General features: G+C 41.6%; 1 protein-coding gene across 3 annotated transcripts in view; it reads left to right on the plus strand.

Moving 5' to 3' along the window:
* The first annotated feature begins 2,104 nt into the window (after nucleotides 1-2,104).
* The window catches only part of cdh4 (cadherin 4, type 1, R-cadherin (retinal)), a 228,921-nt gene continuing 209,870 nt past the window's right edge, over nucleotides 2,105-21,155 (plus strand). For all 3 annotated transcript variants that reach the window (XM_080892245.1, XM_080892246.1, XM_080892247.1), the window contains exons 1-2: nucleotides 2,105-2,303; nucleotides 3,561-3,672. In XM_080892245.1, coding sequence (XP_080748371.1) covers nucleotides 2,250-2,303; nucleotides 3,561-3,672 — 166 coding nt within the window. In that variant the 5' untranslated portion in view covers nucleotides 2,105-2,249. The remainder of the gene's footprint in view (nucleotides 2,304-3,560; nucleotides 3,673-21,155) is intronic.

Genomic DNA, 21,155 nt, shown 5'->3' on the forward strand with positions numbered 1-21,155 from the left:
TAATGAGATAATAAACCTCTAAGAATTTTACAGCGAAACGAGAGCCAAACTTTTGCAAATGCCGCAGATGGGATTTAATTTCCCAGTGTTTGTTTTTTTGCTGCAAGGTCTGTATATACGTCTTGTCACCTCTTAAAATCAACTGAGGGCAGGCCGAACGTTTGCATATAAATGTAACCCGTCACAAATGACTGCGCTAGGGGAGAAAAAGCAATTCATGAAATAACAAATGGAAAGCAGAGTTTGTCTACTGCGAGGTGTTGCTACTGTAAAAGAGAGCGGGGACGCATTTTGTGAGATTTGTTTAATAATTCAGCACAGCCTTAAACCAATTCACTTCAAATGCCCAGATGGTATTTTTATTAGGCAAATGCTCCATACTTGAAAGAAATAATTTCCTCACCTCCCAAAACTGGCAGGGGTACCTACAAGCCATGAGGAATTCACTGTGAGGAGAATCAGTCGTGCACGTCTTAAGGGTCCTAATTAACCAAAACAGTAATTTCATGGATGTATCTGTGCTAATGCCACAGAGGCAGATTGAAAATTAGTGCTTTGGAGCCATAAGTAAGATAATCTGAGCCGAAGGATGGATGTGATCTTCCTTACTGCGTCATTCTGAGGGGAAGTCGCACGGTCGGGCCATGGTCACGTTATGAACAGTGCTGTGTTTGACTAATTAGGTTTAAGTGTCGACATGTAGCCTCGGCAGCCATCTGAATGAAGGGAAACTTCTCAGACTTGGGGGGGAAAAAAAGTCTTTTTCCCTGGAGGACCTTCTATGATTTGGTTTTTTTTGTTGTTGTTTTTTTACAAGTAAGACTTGCTGTTTATTGCACAGGGTGTAAGTTTAAATCCTTGTCATACAGTTCCTCTGCCAAGATTTCCAGAGTATAATAAAAGCATAAGCACAATACCCCGAAGAGAGATGAGTGGAGTGTACTTCTCATATCTCTGACCTTACAAAATCCTGCCCTCTGGACAGAAACACCAACTGAGCTGTAGTCAACTACACTAGGAGTGCTTCCTAATTATCAGCCTCAAGCAGTTTGTTTTGAAGATACCATTTAAAGGAAAGAAACCGAAGAAGAAGAAGAAGAAGAAGAAGAAGAAAAACCTGGTCAGAGACCAGGTTTTTCTCAATACGGAAGGAGTATGAAAATGAAGGAGTATGAAAATGAATGGCAGGGACAGGGGCTGTGTTGATTGACAGTGCAATACTGTCCTATTCCTTTTGATGAGATTAAATTGTCATGACCTCTCAGATATGGAAATTGAGGCACCGATGTGAGGCTTCGGAAATGTCAACATTATTAAACCAGTTAAAGCACTTAAAGGTGCAGTTAAGTCATTTCTCCTGCATTTTTTTGACTTCGGCACAAAAGCTAAATATGTATAAGTTTATTATACTGTATGTAAATTCTAAACTTTATTAATAACATAAGCTCCCAAAATGGAGTAAGACATTTAATGCTGACGCCAAATTTTATTTTGTTGCAAATTATTATTATGGAACATGGTCATTAGGCTAAAGTAGTCACCCTTTTAAAAAATAAAATAAAATATGAAGACCTATAACTGGAAATGATTTATAGACTTATAGACATATTTCCTGTAGGTGATCACAGAGGCTCCTGATTCATTGTACTATTTATTTGAACCTTTCACTCACAATCAAAGTCTTATCCCGCAGTGGCCTATCACAGCTGCTTTAATAAAAAGCTAATATCTCGGGGGCTCTTGCTATACTTATACTGTGGATCAGGGGCAGAGGGGGTAAGTGGTGTGTGAAATAGACTCCAGTTAGCTGATGGACATAAGAAAGGGCTCGGATGGTTGGTTGTCACTCACACAGCCAGAACCGCTTTTGCTCCATCTGAAGTTTAAAAAAAAATATGAATCTAAATTGGCTGGAAAATGCATTTTTCTACCAATAGATCCCAGAAGTGGCACGGGGCATCATCACACAGAGTCATTCGGAGCAAAGACGGTGCACACCGCCTTGCCTGCTCCGCCGTGCGGTAGGAGGGGTTGTAGTGACGCTGTTATCCAATGGGCACCGGCTTCCTCCGGACGGAGCGCAGCGTCTCTGTCTCAGCGGCACTTTTGCGCCAGACAAGTACGGTCGGCGTCTCACTCAGCAGTGGAGAAGCGGAAGACAGCGCTCCGGGAATTACTGAGGTGTATTTGGCGAAGAAGACTAATCTTTTCCTCTTTTTACCCCCCACCAACACGCGGGTTTTGCAAAGATGAACGCTGGCTGCGTCATCTTGGCGTGCACCTTACTTGTGGGCGCATCCTCGGTAAGATGAGTTAATTTCTACACGTATAGTCGCCCTAACAGTACGGTGGAAGTGCTGCACTGCTGTAGTGCTTACTTCGGTTTTTGCAGCGCGCTGCAGGGGCGCTCGAAAGTGGCCGTTAACGGATCAGCTTTTGCGCTATGATGGCAACACGATTTGTGTAACAGAATCCCGTGTGGCCCATTTGAAGTTGGTAATTATGTCGGCTCTCACTGCAGTGGAAAAGTCACTGATAACTCTTCGCTTGCCTCCACATCCTGTCGTCCACATAAACTGCAGTGCATTATTGCAGAGGACAGTGGTTTCCAGAGGGGCTTCTCGTGCTGCTTGCTGCGATCAACTTCGTTTACGCGCTCTAATGTCTTCTTTTGTTTTGAGTTAAGGGTTTAGCGCCTAATTACGGACTTCGATTCAAGAGGCAAATGAGCAACAGTATAAATAGCTTATATATATTTTTTTAAATATCCAAACTCAGTCAAATGATGTACTTATTATTATGGGGTTTTGTTGAGGTGTGCTGATAGCAAAGCCGAGTTAGGGGTGGGGGGAGCGCAGTATAATTTCTTTAGAGTAGCATTGATGGTGCGATGAATAAGGTGCATCCCTGGGAGTGCATTCTTCCTCCCCACTGGATAACGTGAGCCTACGGCTATGTCTGTATGTCAGCTATATATTTAAATGCACTTGGCTTTCACACATGCGCACAGACTTCAATCAGCGTGCAATGTATATATTTCATGTTTGAACATTTCCAGCTGGTCATTCTCACCATCTTTCTAATGCTCATTAGTCCTGCCACTTATATTACTTTTCTTTGAGTTTCATTATATTCAGAATGTGTGGATCACATTATTGCCTTAATCATGATGATTATGGTCCTTGAAATAGTGTGTCACGCATTCAGGGTGTAGTCCACCTCTTATACTCCTGCTTCTCGAAATCCTATGTAGACAATAGAGTAGGTAAAGATGGATTAAAGTAATTTATTTCCCTTTAATTCCTAATCTAAGTATCTCCCGTGAAGCTTGATGTATCTTTACAGTGAATCTAAGCAGGTGCCTGCAGCTCCAGAGTTAGATTTCCACACTGTGACGGTCTGAATTTCAACGTGCTGTAGTCTGAAACAAATCATTCACTGTGGCAAGAGAGACTGTGAGATTCAATATCAACTCAAAGAGGCCGTGAGATCAGCTTGTGACCCTGGTGGCTGCAAGTCAATTTGCCAATCTTAACAGGCTGCCTTGTTTTATTCCTCAGGGGAGTAAGGCAGGCCAGCCCCTCAAACCCCCGTGCAGACCAGGCTTCTCCCAGAACTTCTACACGGTGATTGTCTCAAGAGACTTACTGCACGGCCAGAGCATTCTCAAAGGTAAGCCTGCCGCTGCTGGATCTCATTTACCGTCTGATGATAGTTTCTCTTCTTGGCCCAGATGTGTTCCTGACTAGTGTGATCGAATGAGTAGGTTTGCGTATACTTTTGCGAGTGGTAGAAGGAATATATTATGGTGCGCGAATGACTTCCGACAACGCAAACTTGCCTGGGCAACCTAAGAAACCCATCTCGAGCACAGGGATATCATTTTATAATTAAGCAGAAGGCTTGGGGAAAAAAAACTCGCCATGCCATTAAAAATGATGACTGTGTGTGTGTGTGTAACGCATTCTGTTCAAGAGTTTCCATGTGGTGTGACGGCGTATTGATAAATGAACAATTGCTTTACACTGCTGTAGTAAAAACAACACATTTGTTCTTTGTTTGATTGACTGAGCAGCGAGATCACAGAGCAAAATAATCTTAATAGCTTCTTCCCCTTTCTGCACGTTGCAGCTGGAATGCTCCAAACCTCCTTCTTTTCTTTCCACTTTTCATTGTAATATGTTTTCCGTCCTTTTTCTTTTCTTTCTGTTTTTTAGAGGAATTCAATTCTGTTGTTGTTCGCTCCATTTCTTTTCAGTGGAGGCAGTGTACTGAATCTACAGAAGTTCATCTCCTGCCATTTAAAGGATGCTCTTTTTTTCTTCAGTGTGTCTCTTCTGTTTGCTGGTGCATCCTAACCATATTGGAAATGAATCCAGCACCTTTGACATTTGCTGGATGTGCTTCTATAAAACAGAACTTCAAAAATTCTAGATGATGAAATTACCCCCAAGACGAGAAGAGAGGAGGCCGTGAAGTTATATTACTTTGGTATTTTGAGCATTGCGAAGCTGCACCAAGTTCCTGCTATGAGAGTTCAGGGACTTGGTTTTTAAATTGGGCCCAATATTTAGGTTGTTTCACATTTTCTTCTCTTTTTTTTCTCATCCGTTGCAACTTACATCACTGTTATTCATACTTGTGGGTAACAGCTCAACAGCAGTGTACAATAAGCTTACCTCTCCCCTGACACTTTGCCTTTATAGCCGAATATTTGTCTATTGTTATGTGAAATGCTATTTGCCAGGAGGAAATGACATTCTCATTGTAACAGCTGTTCGAGCATTTTCTGACTGCAAGGAAAACAACTGAATTATTCTGGAGGTTATTTTGTTATTTAGGTAGCTGACAAGGACAGTGCAGCTGGTCAGTGGGGAGCCAGTTTGCCTGAAGGGGCTCAGGGCTCAAGGTTTCAGCCTGTTTAGAAATGGGCTCAGGCATTCTCACTGACCCAAGCAGTATTAACGGAGAGTGATATGTATCCAGACTAGAGCAGGGCGATATGGCCAAAAATATTTATCACGATATATATTTGAAAATTTGCGATAACGATATAACTGACGATATAATTGATGCGAGACAAAATACAACTCCACAACATTACTAGCGCAAAAAGACAACCTTCCATTTATTTTCACGTAAACAAGAAGCTGGTTTTTATGTGCTTTTATGCTTTATAAAAATGTAACAGTGCAAATGCAAATTCCTTGCTGAAAGTTTAACCAAAAGGCATTTCCAGTAGAAATGGGCTGACATATCCTGAGCATAACCATGTATAATATCCACTGAAGTTAAAAAGAGGTGCTTTGCAACATTAAACTGCAGTGTGCAGTACGCATTTTTCGGACCATAAGGTACACGGGATTATAAGGCACATTAAGCGAAACAAAGCAGTCAGATAAATCAAACTTTATTAAACTCATTCTTCTTGCTTCCTCCACTTCTGTACCATTGATTCATTAATGTTGAATTCTCTGGCAGCTGAGCTATTCCCATGTTGTTGCAGTATATTAATGACTAACCTCGTATTGTGGATGGATTATCTCAGTTGTTCTCCTGACTGAAGTTTGGTCCGTTTACAGCATCCTGCCATGCGATTGCATTTGTCTCTAACCATGAGGAACCTTCACGTTAACTTTTATAAGTGGAAAAGTGTTAGTGTTCGTCCTCCAGCTTCACTGTTTATGTTATGCTAACATCGCTGTGTCGCTAGCGATCACGTAGCACATCATTATATACCAGCTAGCCCAACTTCAGTAACCCTACAAACGTCACTACTGTTTAGTTTCCTGTCTTCATTTATGTTGGAAGTGATAGCAGAGCTGTACGTTTGAATTTTTTCAGAAATCTCTCAGTCAGAACATGCTATATCATGCTTAGGTAACTAGCGAAACTAGCGAGCTAACTTCCGCTAGCTTCCTGCTAACTTCTAACTCCGTTAAATGTAATAACTTTTGTTTTCATGGATGCCTGGAAGTTAAACTTTATAGTTACACCTGGTAAAGCAGCAATGCTGATCGTTTTATTAAAGATCAAAGAATTTAGACAGTTTTCAACTCTCAGTGATGCTGCAGTGTTGTTTGACCTGAAGTCAAATATACGGAGTTTGGGACCCAGATTACTCCCAGATTTAAGAGCATCTTAGTCCGACAAATACGACAATAACAACGGCCGCTTGCATGTTCTGCAAAAAAATGTGCTTTGTTGTGTATCTGACGGACAAACACCAAACCAGTTCCACATCACGGAAGTTGCACCATTTTTACAAACCAACAATCGGCCATGTGCGTATGAAAACAAAGGCACTGCGCATGCGCGTTTTACTCCCATTCTATCGCGATATTTCATTTTCCTATCGTTGCCTAACATTATACCGGTATTACCGTGAACGGTATAATATGGCCCAGCCCTAATCCAGACAGATATTGTATGTCGATTCCTCCTTTATGCTTGTGGGTGTCTCGGGGTGTGGGGGTGTTACATGCATGCGATTCAGCCTGGTGTACATATTAGCTGACGCTTGAATTCGAGAAAATGTCACAGCAACGCTCAGCTGCATTAGTTTGATGTATCTTACGTGGTGCGTCAGCTCCGGCTTTGATCCATATCGCCTTTGCTTCAAGTCTCCGTCTCTCACTGTCTGTCTGCGTTTGTTCTTGGTAAAAATCAATCTGAGAACCATATTGTCTTCCTCAAAACTGCCATTCAAAAGGATATAGCTGCAGCTGCTTAAGTTCTCATGCACCGCCTAATGTGAATTGGCTAGCGTTACTTAAGGTTTGCATTCTATACAGTGGGACACAATGTGGGAGGAAGTCTTTAATAATAATGCCACAATATGTATAACCTGAATCTGTAACTTAACAATAAAAAAAAAAATGAATGGATGTAGAATGAAATTAAAGGAGGGGGTGGGATGCTCAAGAGCTGGCTATGGGGGTTGCTGGACTACTGAGGTCTGTGTGGCTGCTGTCTCCCTGGAGAGATGGACAGTGAGCAGTTGAGGGAAGGACCAAAAAGCTTTGGCCCAGCAGGTGCAGTGTGAACCAGGCTTCTGTTTCCAGTCACTGAACAATATGTGTGCCTCTCCTCCTTTCATGCTGAGGTTGCAGGGGGAGTTGTCTTTCTTGTAGTTTGTTGTTTTGATGCTGTGTGGGTAGTTTGGCAGGGCTACACAGTATTTTCCTGTCAAATTCATTAACAACAAACTGCATTTATTTAAGACTTTTGAAATGTTTTTCTCTATATTGTAGATGCATGCATGTGGCCATTTATGACCAAGACCCGCAGCGTTTGCTTAAATGTCCAAACTGGTGTCCTGTTACACTTTCTGTTACTGTTGACAGTTTTGAATTGCACACGTGCAGTAATTAAAATGAATGGGCTACCTCCAAGGGACCCACTGATTTTTAAAAATCTATTTCAGTATAGACCAACAAAAATATAAATTGTAGCGTTTTAAATTTTTTTTTAAATTTTTTTACATTTTTTTTTTTTTTAAGATTTGGATCCGCTTGTCCCCTTGCAGGGCCAATGCTAATCAATACAAAGATATTCAGGGTGATAACATTTATCCTGTGAAGAAACAGTATGGTCTCTTCCAGAATGAAAATGACACCATACATAGGATGTGAGGGATATATCATATTCTGCGGGATTGGCAAAAACAGATCGCAACCTAAGTGATCACCAGATATCGGACCAACATGTTAGACAGCGCTCTCTCCCACCTTTGTCAAAACAAACACACACACATTGGAGTTTAGGGTCTGGTGGGGGTTCCACCTTTCCAAGAGAGGGCAGCATCTCATGACCCAACACTGTCCTAGAACATCTTACGCTCTGTTAATGTTTCACTCATCTGTATGCACATGTAGTCTGTTTTATTTGTGAGGATTAAAGAAATAACACAGAGTAAAGGTTGAGTAAGGTAGCCACACTTGAACTGGCAGTTCAGCAGAGTTCACATTTAATGCCTTTAAGCCATAGCCTATCAGGGGACTCCGAGCTGCAATTCTATCTGCATTGGATGCTTTAAGAGTCCATGAGGGAGGGGAGTTTTCTCAAGCCACAAAGGATTGTGTAACCCTTTCTTTATAGGAATCTATTTGGCATCACCCTATATCTCACAGAGAGTCTTCAGGAGTGTCATGTTTCCTCCTCACTCTTTTTCATTTGTGGAGTCCTGCACAGGTAAAACTGGAATATTCACTAATAAAGCAGGTATAATAATATTTTGTATTGCAGCAATACCTTCTTTTCTTAATGCTATGATATCTCAGATTTATCTTTATTGGTCATGATTATTATGTTGGGAATGAGAATGAATCAGTAGAGTGCATGTTTTTTTTCTGGATTTGACAAAATAGAAACCAATAGACACTCTCTAAACACATTCTGCCATTAAAACTTGTCAGCAGTTATTATTGGTATGGTTTAATATCCTTGCAGCTTTTCTGTACTTCCTCCTGTACAGTACAATGCAAAAGTCCCAAGCCTTTGATGTAGTCTTCAGGAGTAGGTCTCCAGGCTTCTTGATGAACACTCAAACCTCTTCTTTGGATGTTGGCGGCTGTTTGTTCTGTTCTCTGTTGAGATGATCCCACACTGCTTCAATAATGTTGAGATCTGGACTCTGGGGAAGCTGATTCATGACTGTTTGCTTGGATCATTATCTTGTTGAAATCTTATTGAGTCCATTGCCTGTCAGATGTTTTCTAGATGGTATTGCATGGTGGATCAAAACCTGACCTTACTTTTATGTGTTCTGAACTCCTTTAATTTTGAAAAGATCCACATAACCACTGGCTGAAATGTAACCCCAAAACATAAGAGAGCCTCCACAGTTTTTTACAGATGGCTGTAGATCCTCACTGTTTACGTCTGTCCTGACCTCCTCCATGCACAATGACAAAAATTCAGAAATTCCAAATTTGAATTCATCACTCCATAAGACCTGTGGCAACAGATTTTCAGTTTTGCAAAGTGCCTGATGACGCAATTTAAAACTGGTTCTTTGCTAACTTGTTTGCCATGTGTGCACAAATCCCGTGAGTTTAGGTTGTTTTTTTTTTAATTAATTCATAAAGGATTCATATTTCAGCCTTAAGTGGCTTTAAAATAACAAACAAACAAAATCCTCTGAAAATGGTCAGGTACAAGGACTGGACTGAGAATGAGCAAAAAAGCAGCCAATGCCCAAAGGAAAAATTTGAAAGACCTTCAGAAAGCCTGGAGAGCTATTACTCAAGACCACTTTAAAATATGACAAGAAAGTCTGGCTCCTCGGAAGCAAAGTATGAAGAAATGACGGGTGCCTCCAGACTTTTGCACAGTACTATAGGTAAAGTGAAATGTCTGCTCAAGTACTGAAAGGTCATTGTAGAAGTGCAATGCATCATTCAGTGTCCTCTTAAAACATTTTTCACTGGCTGAATAGGTTAAAAAGGCTGTTATTGCTTTGAGGTTGACCACAGAAGACCTTTGTTTAACTAAATCACAAATCTCTGCGCTGCCGCAAAGTTGTGCTGAATAAATCATCCCATGCTCCCGTGGATAGGTTTATCTGAGGCAGGGTCAGGATTGGAGGGGAAGGCAGTGGCACACAGGCGAGCAGACAGGCAGGCCCTGAGTCGTGGTCCGTGCAAATTCCCCACTGTGGGCAGATAAGCCGTGAAAAGAAATATTCCAGTGATTGCACATCACTGTGTAAACCATCACCCCGCTCCAAGAGCCGGACCAGTCACCTAGGAACACGCACAAAGGGGATGTGGTCTCAGCACAAAAGAAATTGATTCGAAATACGGTTTGGTCAGGACGCTGTCTCTTTAAGTCACTGTGAGAGCATACTTGAAAAGACAATAGTGATGACTTTTGCCATTCCAGCAGCACAGTGAACACCACATATTTCTCCCTGTGTTAGCAAGATATGATTGATTCAGTAGATTCCAAAATATCATATTTTTAAGCCTCACACTGAGGAAGACCACTTTATTGTGGGCAAAGGAAAAGTAAAAGCACAGTGATGAAAACTCACTGTTTGTGGGATAAAAACATCAGGATAGACGTGCGCTTTATAATGTCATTGCCATGTTTTCACTTCCCCTAGACGATGAACTCGGAGATGAACTCGGTTATGAAAAAATATAATCCACAATAAGATGTCTTTCCTTGGTTCCTTCATCCTTGGGTTTTTAATTTAAATTTGGGTCTTGCGGTGCGTACAGGAGAAAAATTAAACACACCGTCCTTTAATCTAAAAGATTAATTTAAGGAGGATTCTGCCTTCATCAGCTGTACGCTTTCAGCATGGATTTCCTGTTGTTTAATTCCATCTCTAAAAGTTACACATACAGAATGGCTTGTAACATGACCCCAATTAGACTACAGCAGGAAAATCTGGCAAGGAGCCATATCTGCTTTGAAACAGCCAGCTCAGCGTTTACTCTAGCGTGGAGAACTTCTGACTCCTAACCCACTATCCAAAGTGACAGGGCTTTCATAAGTACGTCCAGACCCAAGAACTGGGGGTGAGTCGGGAGAGAGGGGGGGGATTATGTTTCCAGGCATTTGATAAGCGGAATGCCATTTTCCTTCTGACTCACGAACGTCTCTCTTGTCCTCCGGAGAGTCTTTCATCTCTGCAGCCAGGACCTGCAGTCTGTGGCGAGCTGATAGAATACAGGTACAGAAGATGAGCCACATCATTTCTCTTTATCTCGCCTGCCTTCTTACCAAACCAAGCTACGCTCCTATATCCCTCAAACTTCTTACATACATGCTGAGCCAATTCCATCAAGCAAACCACCCAAGATAAAGGACAAGCCACAGCACAATGCTTTTTATCCTGTTTTGTAGTCATTTTCTCTTCGGAGGTAGTAAGTAAAAAAGGGGCTTTTGATAGATAGGAAACTGGCTGTCGGCAGAAATATCACCGCTAGGGCCTATTTGTGAATTTTAATAGCGCTAGTGGACTGATCTTGACTGTGCCCCTCTTAACTGTATACTACTATTTGTTTAGTCTCGTGGTTAGTCACTGGGTCATGGCCTCTACTCTCATGGAGTTTCATTACAACACAGATAGCTTCATTGCGGTCCCGTATGATGCCCTCTGAGAGACGGCCGCGATTCATCTCGAGCTCCTTGTGTTTAGATGGCGATAAGCTGTCAGAGACAAACCCAACCCCTTAGACTCCTGCTGCATTTTAAGAGCACCGTGCAGTCTGTTTGGTACGGTTATGCAGTAGATCTACATTTCCTGACAAAATAGCTAATTGTGCCCTGAATACCGACCTTCAAATGGAGCTAACCACGATATTATCAGACCTGTGATTGCATCTGAAAGAGCTGGCGGCCGTGGATTAAATCATAGAGTGATTATAAAGAAAAAAGGAAGAACTGGGCACTTCTGATGGTGTTAGCCAAAAAGAAGTCCTTGGCAAGGGATTAACGGATAAGAAATGAGGCTGCGTTGAATGGAGAACTGGAGACTTTACTACTGTATTTCAGGAGTTGAGACAAGGGCAGATTTACACAAAAATATTCATGGGAAGTTTTAAGTATTTCTCAGAAACTATTTCCAGATTACACTTTGACCCTCCTCAATAGGTTTTTCGCACGTTATCAAAGTAGTTTTCTGAAGACGTGAACATTACCTCCATTGCTCATCTCCTTGTCTTCTGGGAATCCTATTTGCATTTGTTCTTGAAAACCTTTTTAATTGACCACCCTTGCTCACAATCAATGTGTATTAGCCCTTTGCATCTCAGTGCACTTTAACGATCTGTGGCCTTGATTAAGACTCCTTTTTGTTGCAGGGCAGAAATGAACCATTATCCCACTAGGAGACCTCTGTTTCACCTTTTAGCTGCAAGTGTAACCCAGAATGTAGCAGTTCATTACTGAGGTTTTTTCCCCCTCCTGCCCTCTGGGCTTGCTGGATTTACATTCATCTAAATACAAATCAGGTGTTCAGTATTGAAGCGGTGAATCTTTAGCTGAAATTATTTACTTGCATATTATTATGCTTGTTTGTATTATCATGACAAAGAACACTTGAGTGTTATTTCAATGGATTATTGGATAGATAATAGTGATTACAATTAATACTACACTAACCCAGCCAATGAGTTGGAAAAGAAGGGAGTGAGAGCTCAGTGCAAGCCTTGTCTGCTTGAAAATAATGTGGAAAAGCTCAGTTTGAACCGATTTTCTGTTTTTGCTACCCGTCGGAAATTGTGCCTTTTCAAAGTCGTGATTGGCTTTGAGTCATGACAAACTTTCTTTTCTTTTCCTCCTTAGAAATGAAATCCGCTTGGCAATAAAAAAGCTGAAATTCACGTACTGTAGACTACATATATTCTCTAGCTGACCCCTGTGAAGTCGTGCTTGAATGTTTAGTGTCGTCTGTGCCACCTTTGAGATTGTGTATGTCTATAATTACTCTGGAGTGGATCTCGTTCAGAGGAGATGATTCGCCAGTCTTCGCACTCATTCAGCGCCTCTCCCGGACACCAAGAAATCAAGTGGAGGATGAGAGTTTGAAAGAGAGAAGGAGGTTGAAAAACAGCATTCTTAAGCACCATCTTTCAAACGAGCTTTTTGTGCACTTTTGAAGGACACCATAACATTTCCATCACCTCATCAAGTTGCTGAAGCGCAGCACGGTGGCACGGTGGTTAGCACTGTTGCCTCACAGCAAGAAGGTCCTGAGTTCAATTCTACCATCAGCCCGGGGTCTTTCTGTGTGGAGTTTGCATGTTCTCCCCGTGTTTGCGTGGGTTCTCCCCAGGTACTCCGGCTTCCTCCCACAGTCCAAAGACATGCACATTATTCAATTAACCTATCCCCACAATCTAAATTGCCCATAGGCGCAAATGGTTGTCTGTCTCTGTGTGTTAGCCCTGCGACAGACTGGCGACCTGTCCAGGGTGTACCCTGCCTCTCGCCCTATGACAGCTGGGATAGGCTCCAGCACCCCCCGCGACTCTGAAAAGGATAAGCGAATAGATGGATCAAGTTGCTGTTTTAGAATATGTGTTTACTGATGTCTACCAACCAGAACTCTCTGGTAGGCAGACAACCATGCCTCCCTGTTTTCTTGCCCCTCCTCCACTCTCATGCCTACGTCAGGGGCTCAAAGTGACTTATGGCTTCTCAGTTTCTTGATGAATTATGGCCAAGAAGTTTGACCTTGTGCCGCCACTTGACCTCACATGTCCCCCAACAGTCATATCCCCAGTCCAAAGCACTGGAAGAGATGAAGAACATGGCCCAATCAAAGTGATTTACGTCAGGCTAGACTAAAAGCATAGATCCTTCTAAGCTGCTAGTCTGTATTGCTCTGTACAGCCATTTCAGAAGCTATGGGGTTTTTGCTTAATTAAAAGACTACACTGTCAAGATGCCTTTGTTCTACAAACTCTAATATCAAAAAGGTCCTCGCCCGAGAGAGGCTTGCACTCTACTTTGTCCTTTGGATTAATTCAGCTTGGAATCTATATTTGATCAGGGCACTCGCATGGTCTTGTTTTTGCTATATTCTCTGGTTCATTTTTTGTTTAATGGGTAAACACACAGTATATTTTGTGTACTGGCCGTGTCTGTGTGTTTGTAGGCAGTGCTCCATCCAGAGGGTGATTATTTTAAATGGAGAAATTAAAGGATTACAAATCAGCCCTGTAATCCAGCTGTCAATCTCATGGCTCATTAGTAAGCAAAGGAGAGGGATGAGGGAAAGACAGAGATATGCAGCACACTGTGAGAGAGGCATACCTGTTTTATAGCGCTACATCTGACAGTCACCCAGAAAGGAATGTTGTCTGCGTTTTTCTGTTAATTAACAACTTTCGTTGCTTTTCATTACTTTTAAAAAGAAGGATTGTTTTCACTGTGATTTCGACTTCAAAATTCAATTTGTCACCTGCTGTGCAAATGTGAAAACATTTTTTTTTCGCATATTTGGTAAAATATACTAAATTAAAATAACACAGGCTGTGACATTTCGAATAGAAAGTGTTCGATTTTTACGACCGATACTGATAAACAGGTTTCAGCGATAAACAATATTTCCTGACATTTGCTATGTGTACTTATTTATTGATTCGTTTATGTTCCGCCCTACTCTGCTCGGGTCAGCTGCTCCAAAGACATGTTGCAAAAAAAGGAGGTTGCAGAGTGCCCTCTAGTGGACAAACTATGCATTATCTACACTCATAACATGGTTGAAGGGTGTTTCTACAATCTTTACTTTTTACATTTTTTTTATTAGTTGTCAGAAATGCAATCCAGATCTTCAAATAGCAAATATTAGTTGATAATATTCGGATAAATTAGCTGGGCTCTAATTTTTAATCATGTTAAACTGTCTAATATAGTTTGCCGGTGTCGTGTGTCGTCTGGCACTGGAACTTTGGCAGCGGGTTGTGTGGGTTTTCGGGGTGGGGTGTCTGATTCTGGTGTATCTCACTCTTATTCACTTTGGTGTTTTGTTACATTTGAAGATTAGGTTGACGACTTGGGTTACTTGTGGTTTTCCTCAGCAGCTTTTGCACTGTGGTGTGGTGCATTGTCCTGCTGAGAGGAGGTGGCTGATCTGCATATGGTGGTGGTGGTGTGGGGGAACTTGGTCTGCAACAACATGTAGGTTTGGCAGTAACATTCACATAAATGCCAATGGCCCTCCAGATTTCCTAGCAGAACGCTTTATAACAAGATGTTCAGTGTTACGCACCTCACTGTCAGTGGTTTTAATGTCGCTAATGTTGAGTGCTGCTTCACCGTAGCTGCTACTCACAGTTGATGTACATACCGCGTATGTGTGTGTGCGTGCTGTAGATTAGCCTCAGAGTTAAAAGATATACAGCATCCAAACCATTTTTCACCAGGCTCTGAGGCACATAAAAGAAACGGTTTGGGAAACGATGGCACCGTAAAAGAAAATAGAAACACAAATCTTGACTCCATCATGGAAGGAAGGGGGGAAATTACATTTCCTATGGCGGTGACGCGTTTTGGATTTGATTGTATCAATTTGCTGTCTATTTTGATCTAAAAAGAGGGCTCTGTGAAGGCTTATTTGCTCCTGCACAGTTACTGTGAATACCCACTGCTGGGAACTATTCCTCACATAGTTCTTCTCATTTAATTTAACATTCCCTGTCATCTGTCTTTTATTCTAACATTTTTCATGGGTTGTACTTCAGCTATGTATTTGTCTCAGGTTAAGTTTATTTAAACTTTACACCTTCCTACTTGCACTTGCATATAATCTTGTAGTCACGATACAGACAAAGTGTCAAGGTGTGTTTCTGCTAAATTTGTGGCATCTTCTACTTCTATAGCTGTGACTGGCTTGATTTGCTGAAAAGATAATGTTGTTGCCACAGCATAGAGAATTTATTTGAACTTTCTGCAGGCAGAATGTTTCAAAGAGTTTATTCTGTCCTTGATTCAAGTGGCTGATTTGGAAATCCCAGTATGAAGAAATGCTCCTTCCTGTTGTGATGCAGATTTGATTGTGGGAGGCTGATGAATCTGCAAATATGGTTTGCTGACCAGAACAAACAAAAGAACTGAATCGATTCTGTATCCTGTATGCCCTCATTGCCAGTGTTAATGTCAGTGATGAATTATATTTTCCTTTGTTTTTATTACTGACTTTGTTTTCCTTCCGTGAACACATTATCTCTGCTGTCTATCTGTCTGATTTCCTCTTTCTCAGAATCTGAGGGAGCTAATCTTGCTATTACTGCTTCCTTTGTGAATCCAATTTCTCAAAACTTACGTGCCTGATTTATATTTAGAGCCGGCGTCAAGCAAAAGGATCAGGTCACATATACAAACGAACGCGCTCCCGTACAGTACTGCAGAGGTCCCTGTAGATGTTTGCAGAAATGTTAAATGTGCTTTGACCTCCCGATGGTTTATTTTATACACAGCAATAATGCAGGTGGATTTGTTATTCTTCTGTGGAGAACAATTCATTACTGTTTTATATAAACCTTTTTGCACATTTTTTATGTATGTTTGTGGGCTATGTGGACAGGCACACACAATTGGTGGCTTAAAGCTGTGAGCAGTTTAAAGCCACCAGCATTCAACAGTCAGAAATCCACATGGAAAATCATTGTCATGCTAAAAATGTCCCAGGCTCGCACATAAACATGTTTTTAGTTGTCTCTGCATAACAAAATGTAGTGTTTCAATATGTTTAAGTTTGACTTTAGGCAATTTATGCTTTATTTTTAGAGAGGCTGGTAATTTGCGGCGCAACGAGGGAAAATCTGGGGTTGAGAACCCACTTTTTTTGATTGAAATGCGGGAGCAAATCAATATAGCCCTCCTTTTTCTGGTAGCGTGCACTGCAGACACACGCTGGTAGCATCGATCACCGCTTCAGAAGAATCACAGTTTTCCTCTCTCGCTTTGCTCCGCCTCTCTTCCTCGCTCGTTCTCGTTCTCTTGTGTCTTTTCTCTCTGAAGCCTCGTTTAGGTTTTCAGATAAAAATAATAGCTCTGAGAACCAACAGAGAAGAGAGGGATGGAGGAGGAGGAGGGGCCGGTGGTGTTGGTGACAGTGTTTGTGCTCTGCGCCACAACCCAGCAGTAAGACAATAAGAGGCACTCTGACTAACTGTGGCCTCTGGGAATAGAAGCCTTCTTATTGCCACAAACAGCAATTTAGCCTGGGTAAAAGAAAAACGGATATTACTGTGTCATCATGATTACAGCCACCACAGGGCTGTGGTGAAGTGAATGATGGCTGTTTCATCCAGGCAGCTATTTAAATCCAGTGTCAAGTTTATAGCTGGGCAAACCAGTCTTAACATCAAGGCTAATCCGAATGATGACACGTCAGAGCTGCCACAGATAAGGAAATATGGTCTTGCACTGGAGTTTGTTCATATTCCTGTTTGTTCAAAGCACAGTATTTATTACACTCTTGTAGTTTGCATACAACAGTTTATGTCTCTGCTTAAGCATGTCGCCTTGTGATTTGTAGCCTACAGGTTACCGTTGTCCTTTCTAATCTGGCTGTCTGAATTCTAGACCAGAGGACATGGAAGGCTTTGAACGGCTCCCTCAAAGTATCATTATGAAGCGGAGAGTTAAACGTCCTGCTTGAGTAAGCTCTCCTGCCCTGCAGGGCTGTAGACCTACTGCGCATGACTCACCTGTCATGAATAAACATGCGCCATCCATGGCTTTCTGCTGGGTCTCCTGATTTCGCGTTATGATTCACCGCTCGATTTGCATCGCTGTTATGCTTTTCCAAGTTTATATTAAACTACAGAAGTACCATGTGATGCTCTGACCGCAGCGATGGTCACGGCTGTTATTTTTAACTGATGGCGTTACATGCTCGGGTCAGGTTCGGGGTCCCGTAGAGCTCATTATTGTAGAGCTAGGGTGGATGTTGGCAACAAATCAAGACCCTCTTCCACTTCAGCCCTGCAGCGTGTCAGATGAAGTACGAGGAGGATGTCGGAGGAAGGCCTGAACATCACTGCAGTCGTATGTGATCCACATAGCAAGCCGCACAACTGTTTACTCTGACAGTGAGTAAACGACTGGCTTGTTCTCATTCTCCAGTTTTCAGTGTGACAGCTGTATAAAGAAGATCATTGAAAAAATAAGACAAAAATTGTTGACGCCACATGGTTTTCCTTTTTAGTGCTAATTCGAGTCGCGTGCATGTAGAGACGTGGTTGCACTGCGGTTTATGAGAGTGAGATTTGCATGTCTGATAAAGCCGCTTGTGAATCACCACTATATATATATATATATATATATATATATATATATATATATATATATATATATATATATATATATATATATATATATATATTTTTTTTTTGTGCTGTTAATAGATTTTGAACTTTGCCCCATTCACATTTATCCTCCCAGCTTTTTTTTCTTCACACAGGTCGGGTGGGTTAGGTGTCATTTTAACACACACACACACACACACACACACACACACACACACACACACACACACACACACACACACACACACACGCGCGCGCGCACAACGCCATTAAAGGAAACAGCTGCAGGTGGAAAAGTTAAGCAGTTTTTACTCATATTAGAATTTCAACTTAAAGCCCTACTTTGGGTTTTTACACATCGTCTTTGAATGTTATCATCTCATTAAATGGCTGTTACGAGTGGTTATCACTCCCATCTCTTATGATCATGTGATTGAGTGCGTGTTAAATCTCCACGGGGCATTTTGCACTGGCAACCTAGAAAATGGAGCTTTCTAAGCATAAGGTGAAACTATATATTTTAGCCCCTCCAAAACTGCCGCTCCACCCGATCCTACCCCAACTTAATGTTTACAAATTCGGTTTGTGAGGGGCAGCCAATGAAATGAAAGACAGCTTAAAGCCAGTGTTAAGGGAAGAAATGGTGAAACTGCACTGCATGGTAATGAGGACTAAAATAATAAGGATTCTTTTGAGCTGTGAATCATTCAAAGCTTCTCTACTAGATTATTTATAAGAATAACAGTATAACAATAAAATCTACTTTAACTTAAAAACTTAAAAACACAAGGAAGCAACATTAGTTGCTCTTTCAGAGTAAACACCCTTTCTCGCGTACGTTTCCAGCAACATGCAAAACCCCAACAAAGTGAGACAAGCTTCTGAGTCTGTAAGTAATAGCTGATAAGATCGATTGGTGGAATTTTAATTAGCTGATAGCATCTCATCCACACCTGATGGCTTTACATCAGTAGCGTCATTGATAAGGCAGGTTGGCTGATGGCTTAGCATGCGTGGTTTTCTGTTACAGCTACACAGGCTGACAAATTCCAAAATGCAAATATAATCCTTATTCATGGTGCATATTAGCGAAATCTTAGCATTTAATTATCATCTGCCATTAAATGGGTAGATGTAAAACACTAACTTTGTCTTGTTAATAGGCGCTAACGGTGACAAAACGTGAGCTGCACCCTTCCAGTACTTGTCGATGCACTTTTCACAATATTCTCTTAATCACGAATCACCTCCAGTCATTTTCATGCTTTAATATGCAAAAGCCTAAACCACTTGTCACCATATTTTAAAAGCATCCAAGAGAAATCAGGGACATCTCAGACATGCAGACAGATTCTTATGTTAATGAATTAAGGCAATTAATGAAGTGTGAAGATGCTACTAAATTGGAGACACTCCCACGCTGAATAGACACACACACACACTCAGACAAAGAGACAGAGAGACAGGAAGACAGGATGATTTTATTTACTGGTGTAATTCTATCAAGCATCATCAGAAACAGGTCACAAATGGGTCATGCACTCTCCTCTCCTCTCCTCTCTTTCCCCACGGAAACCTTTTAGATCCAATTTGCAGTCGTCTTGTGCCCTTGTTGCTTTCTCTCCTAGCTTCAGAGTATTCACCAGCCTGAAGCTCTGTGTGAACTTCTCTTCACACTCTAGAGATTGTATCTGTCATTCCGGGGGGAGATGGAGCAAAAAGGGGATAAGATGTTGACAGGGGATGTCCCTCTTCACTGTTCTATTGAATATATGACACGTGGCACGCGCACACTGTGTATAGTTCTGCGTGTACACGTAATATGTGTGTGCTTGGATGCTTGATCTTACCCCTATTTTCAATAATCTTGCCACACACCTCCACAAGTCAGGAGCAGGGCCCTAGCAGGCTGCATTCTAAATACTCTCAAGGCTGGAGGCAAAGCAACATGAATTTCAATGAATTATTAAACAGGATTATTTATTTACTTCCTCTGCGTCCTGAACCACCTAACTGGCAAATCTACATAGCATTTTTTTTTCGAACCTGTGGCACATTTGTATGCATAATTTACTCTCGTGGCTGAATATTTTCTTTAGGATGCCAATTTTAGTGCGTTTTCCCTGCACCTTTGGGAATATTTGAATTGGTGCACTCCTGAAATTCAAATGGACTTTGATTGTACATTAGGTTGTACTCAGCTTGGTGAAGAGATTCATTGTGAAATGTCAGCATAATTTCTTCTGTGGTACTCACACAGTACCTGTCAATTTTGGTTTGTTTTAGATTAATGGCACTCTGTGAATCGAGTGGTATTGTGAGGTGGGCGAGTTTGTGCCGTGTGTGTGTGTGTGTGTGTTGGACTATGTTGGCTGTAGGAAAAAGTCATGAATAAGCGAGCAGAGGACTGGAACCCTGCCAGCTTGTGAGACTCCGACGCACTGCAGATGAGCCAAACCTCCATCCATTCACACGGAGCGCTTCGTGTCGGGGTGATGACATTCTCCCACCGTCAGTGCGTTTGTCGGGATTTGTGCGTTTGTGTCGTCAAGTTTCTCTTAACAGATATTGCGCCTTTTTAAAGGCACAGTAAATATCAAAAGTAAACTTAATAAGCAAACAACCCTATGAAGACTTAATGAGAAAATCTTGCTAATCCATGGCAATCAGCCGTATGTATTTATAAAGCCCTGCCTTGGGTCATTAACGGCACAGCACACATCAAACATGGCACCTTAATAAACAGCTACAAGCCCACGTAGAACTGAAGCTCAGAGTGTGTGACCTACGCAAATAGCGCACAGATGAAATGTACATCAAGGAAAATCAGATGGCACCATCATCCCTGCTGTCTGAGCATATTCCAGTGTGATGTGGAGTAGGTGTTAGGTCCAGGACAACACGCCTAAAAGTGCAGGGATGAAGGGAAGTTGATAGAGAAGGATGCTTCTTATATCGCTGGTTCGGCTGCAGCGTGAGCCTGAACTGCGACTATTTTGTATAAGGACTGAATTTGTTACGATTAATTAGACCCGTCAGGGATAATAAATGCATGCATTTGGTGTTCTTTTCTTATTGAGGAGCTGTTGTCGATTTAACTGTACTTTGATTACACACCTACATACTAAATGCTCTAAAAGAACAGTCCTTTCAGCTAGTCTTCATCATTAGCTTTGCTAATTATTTTTTTACTTATGCATTTATGCTCACATTGTGTTGCACATGAATGAAATGGAAATGCAAATGGAATACGTTTCATCTGGCTGCTGAGTTTCGCACAGCTGGTGCAGAGAAGACCTCTGACCTCTACCTCTGTCTGACTAGGCGAGCCAGCAGGGTTCACATCATTGTCTCTTCCACATGTACAGTACGAGGTTGAGT

This window comes from Rhamphochromis sp. 'chilingali' (genome assembly GCF_963969265.1).
Source record: "Rhamphochromis sp. 'chilingali' genome assembly, chromosome: 9".
NCBI lineage: Eukaryota > Metazoa > Chordata > Actinopteri > Cichliformes > Cichlidae > Rhamphochromis > Rhamphochromis sp. 'chilingali'.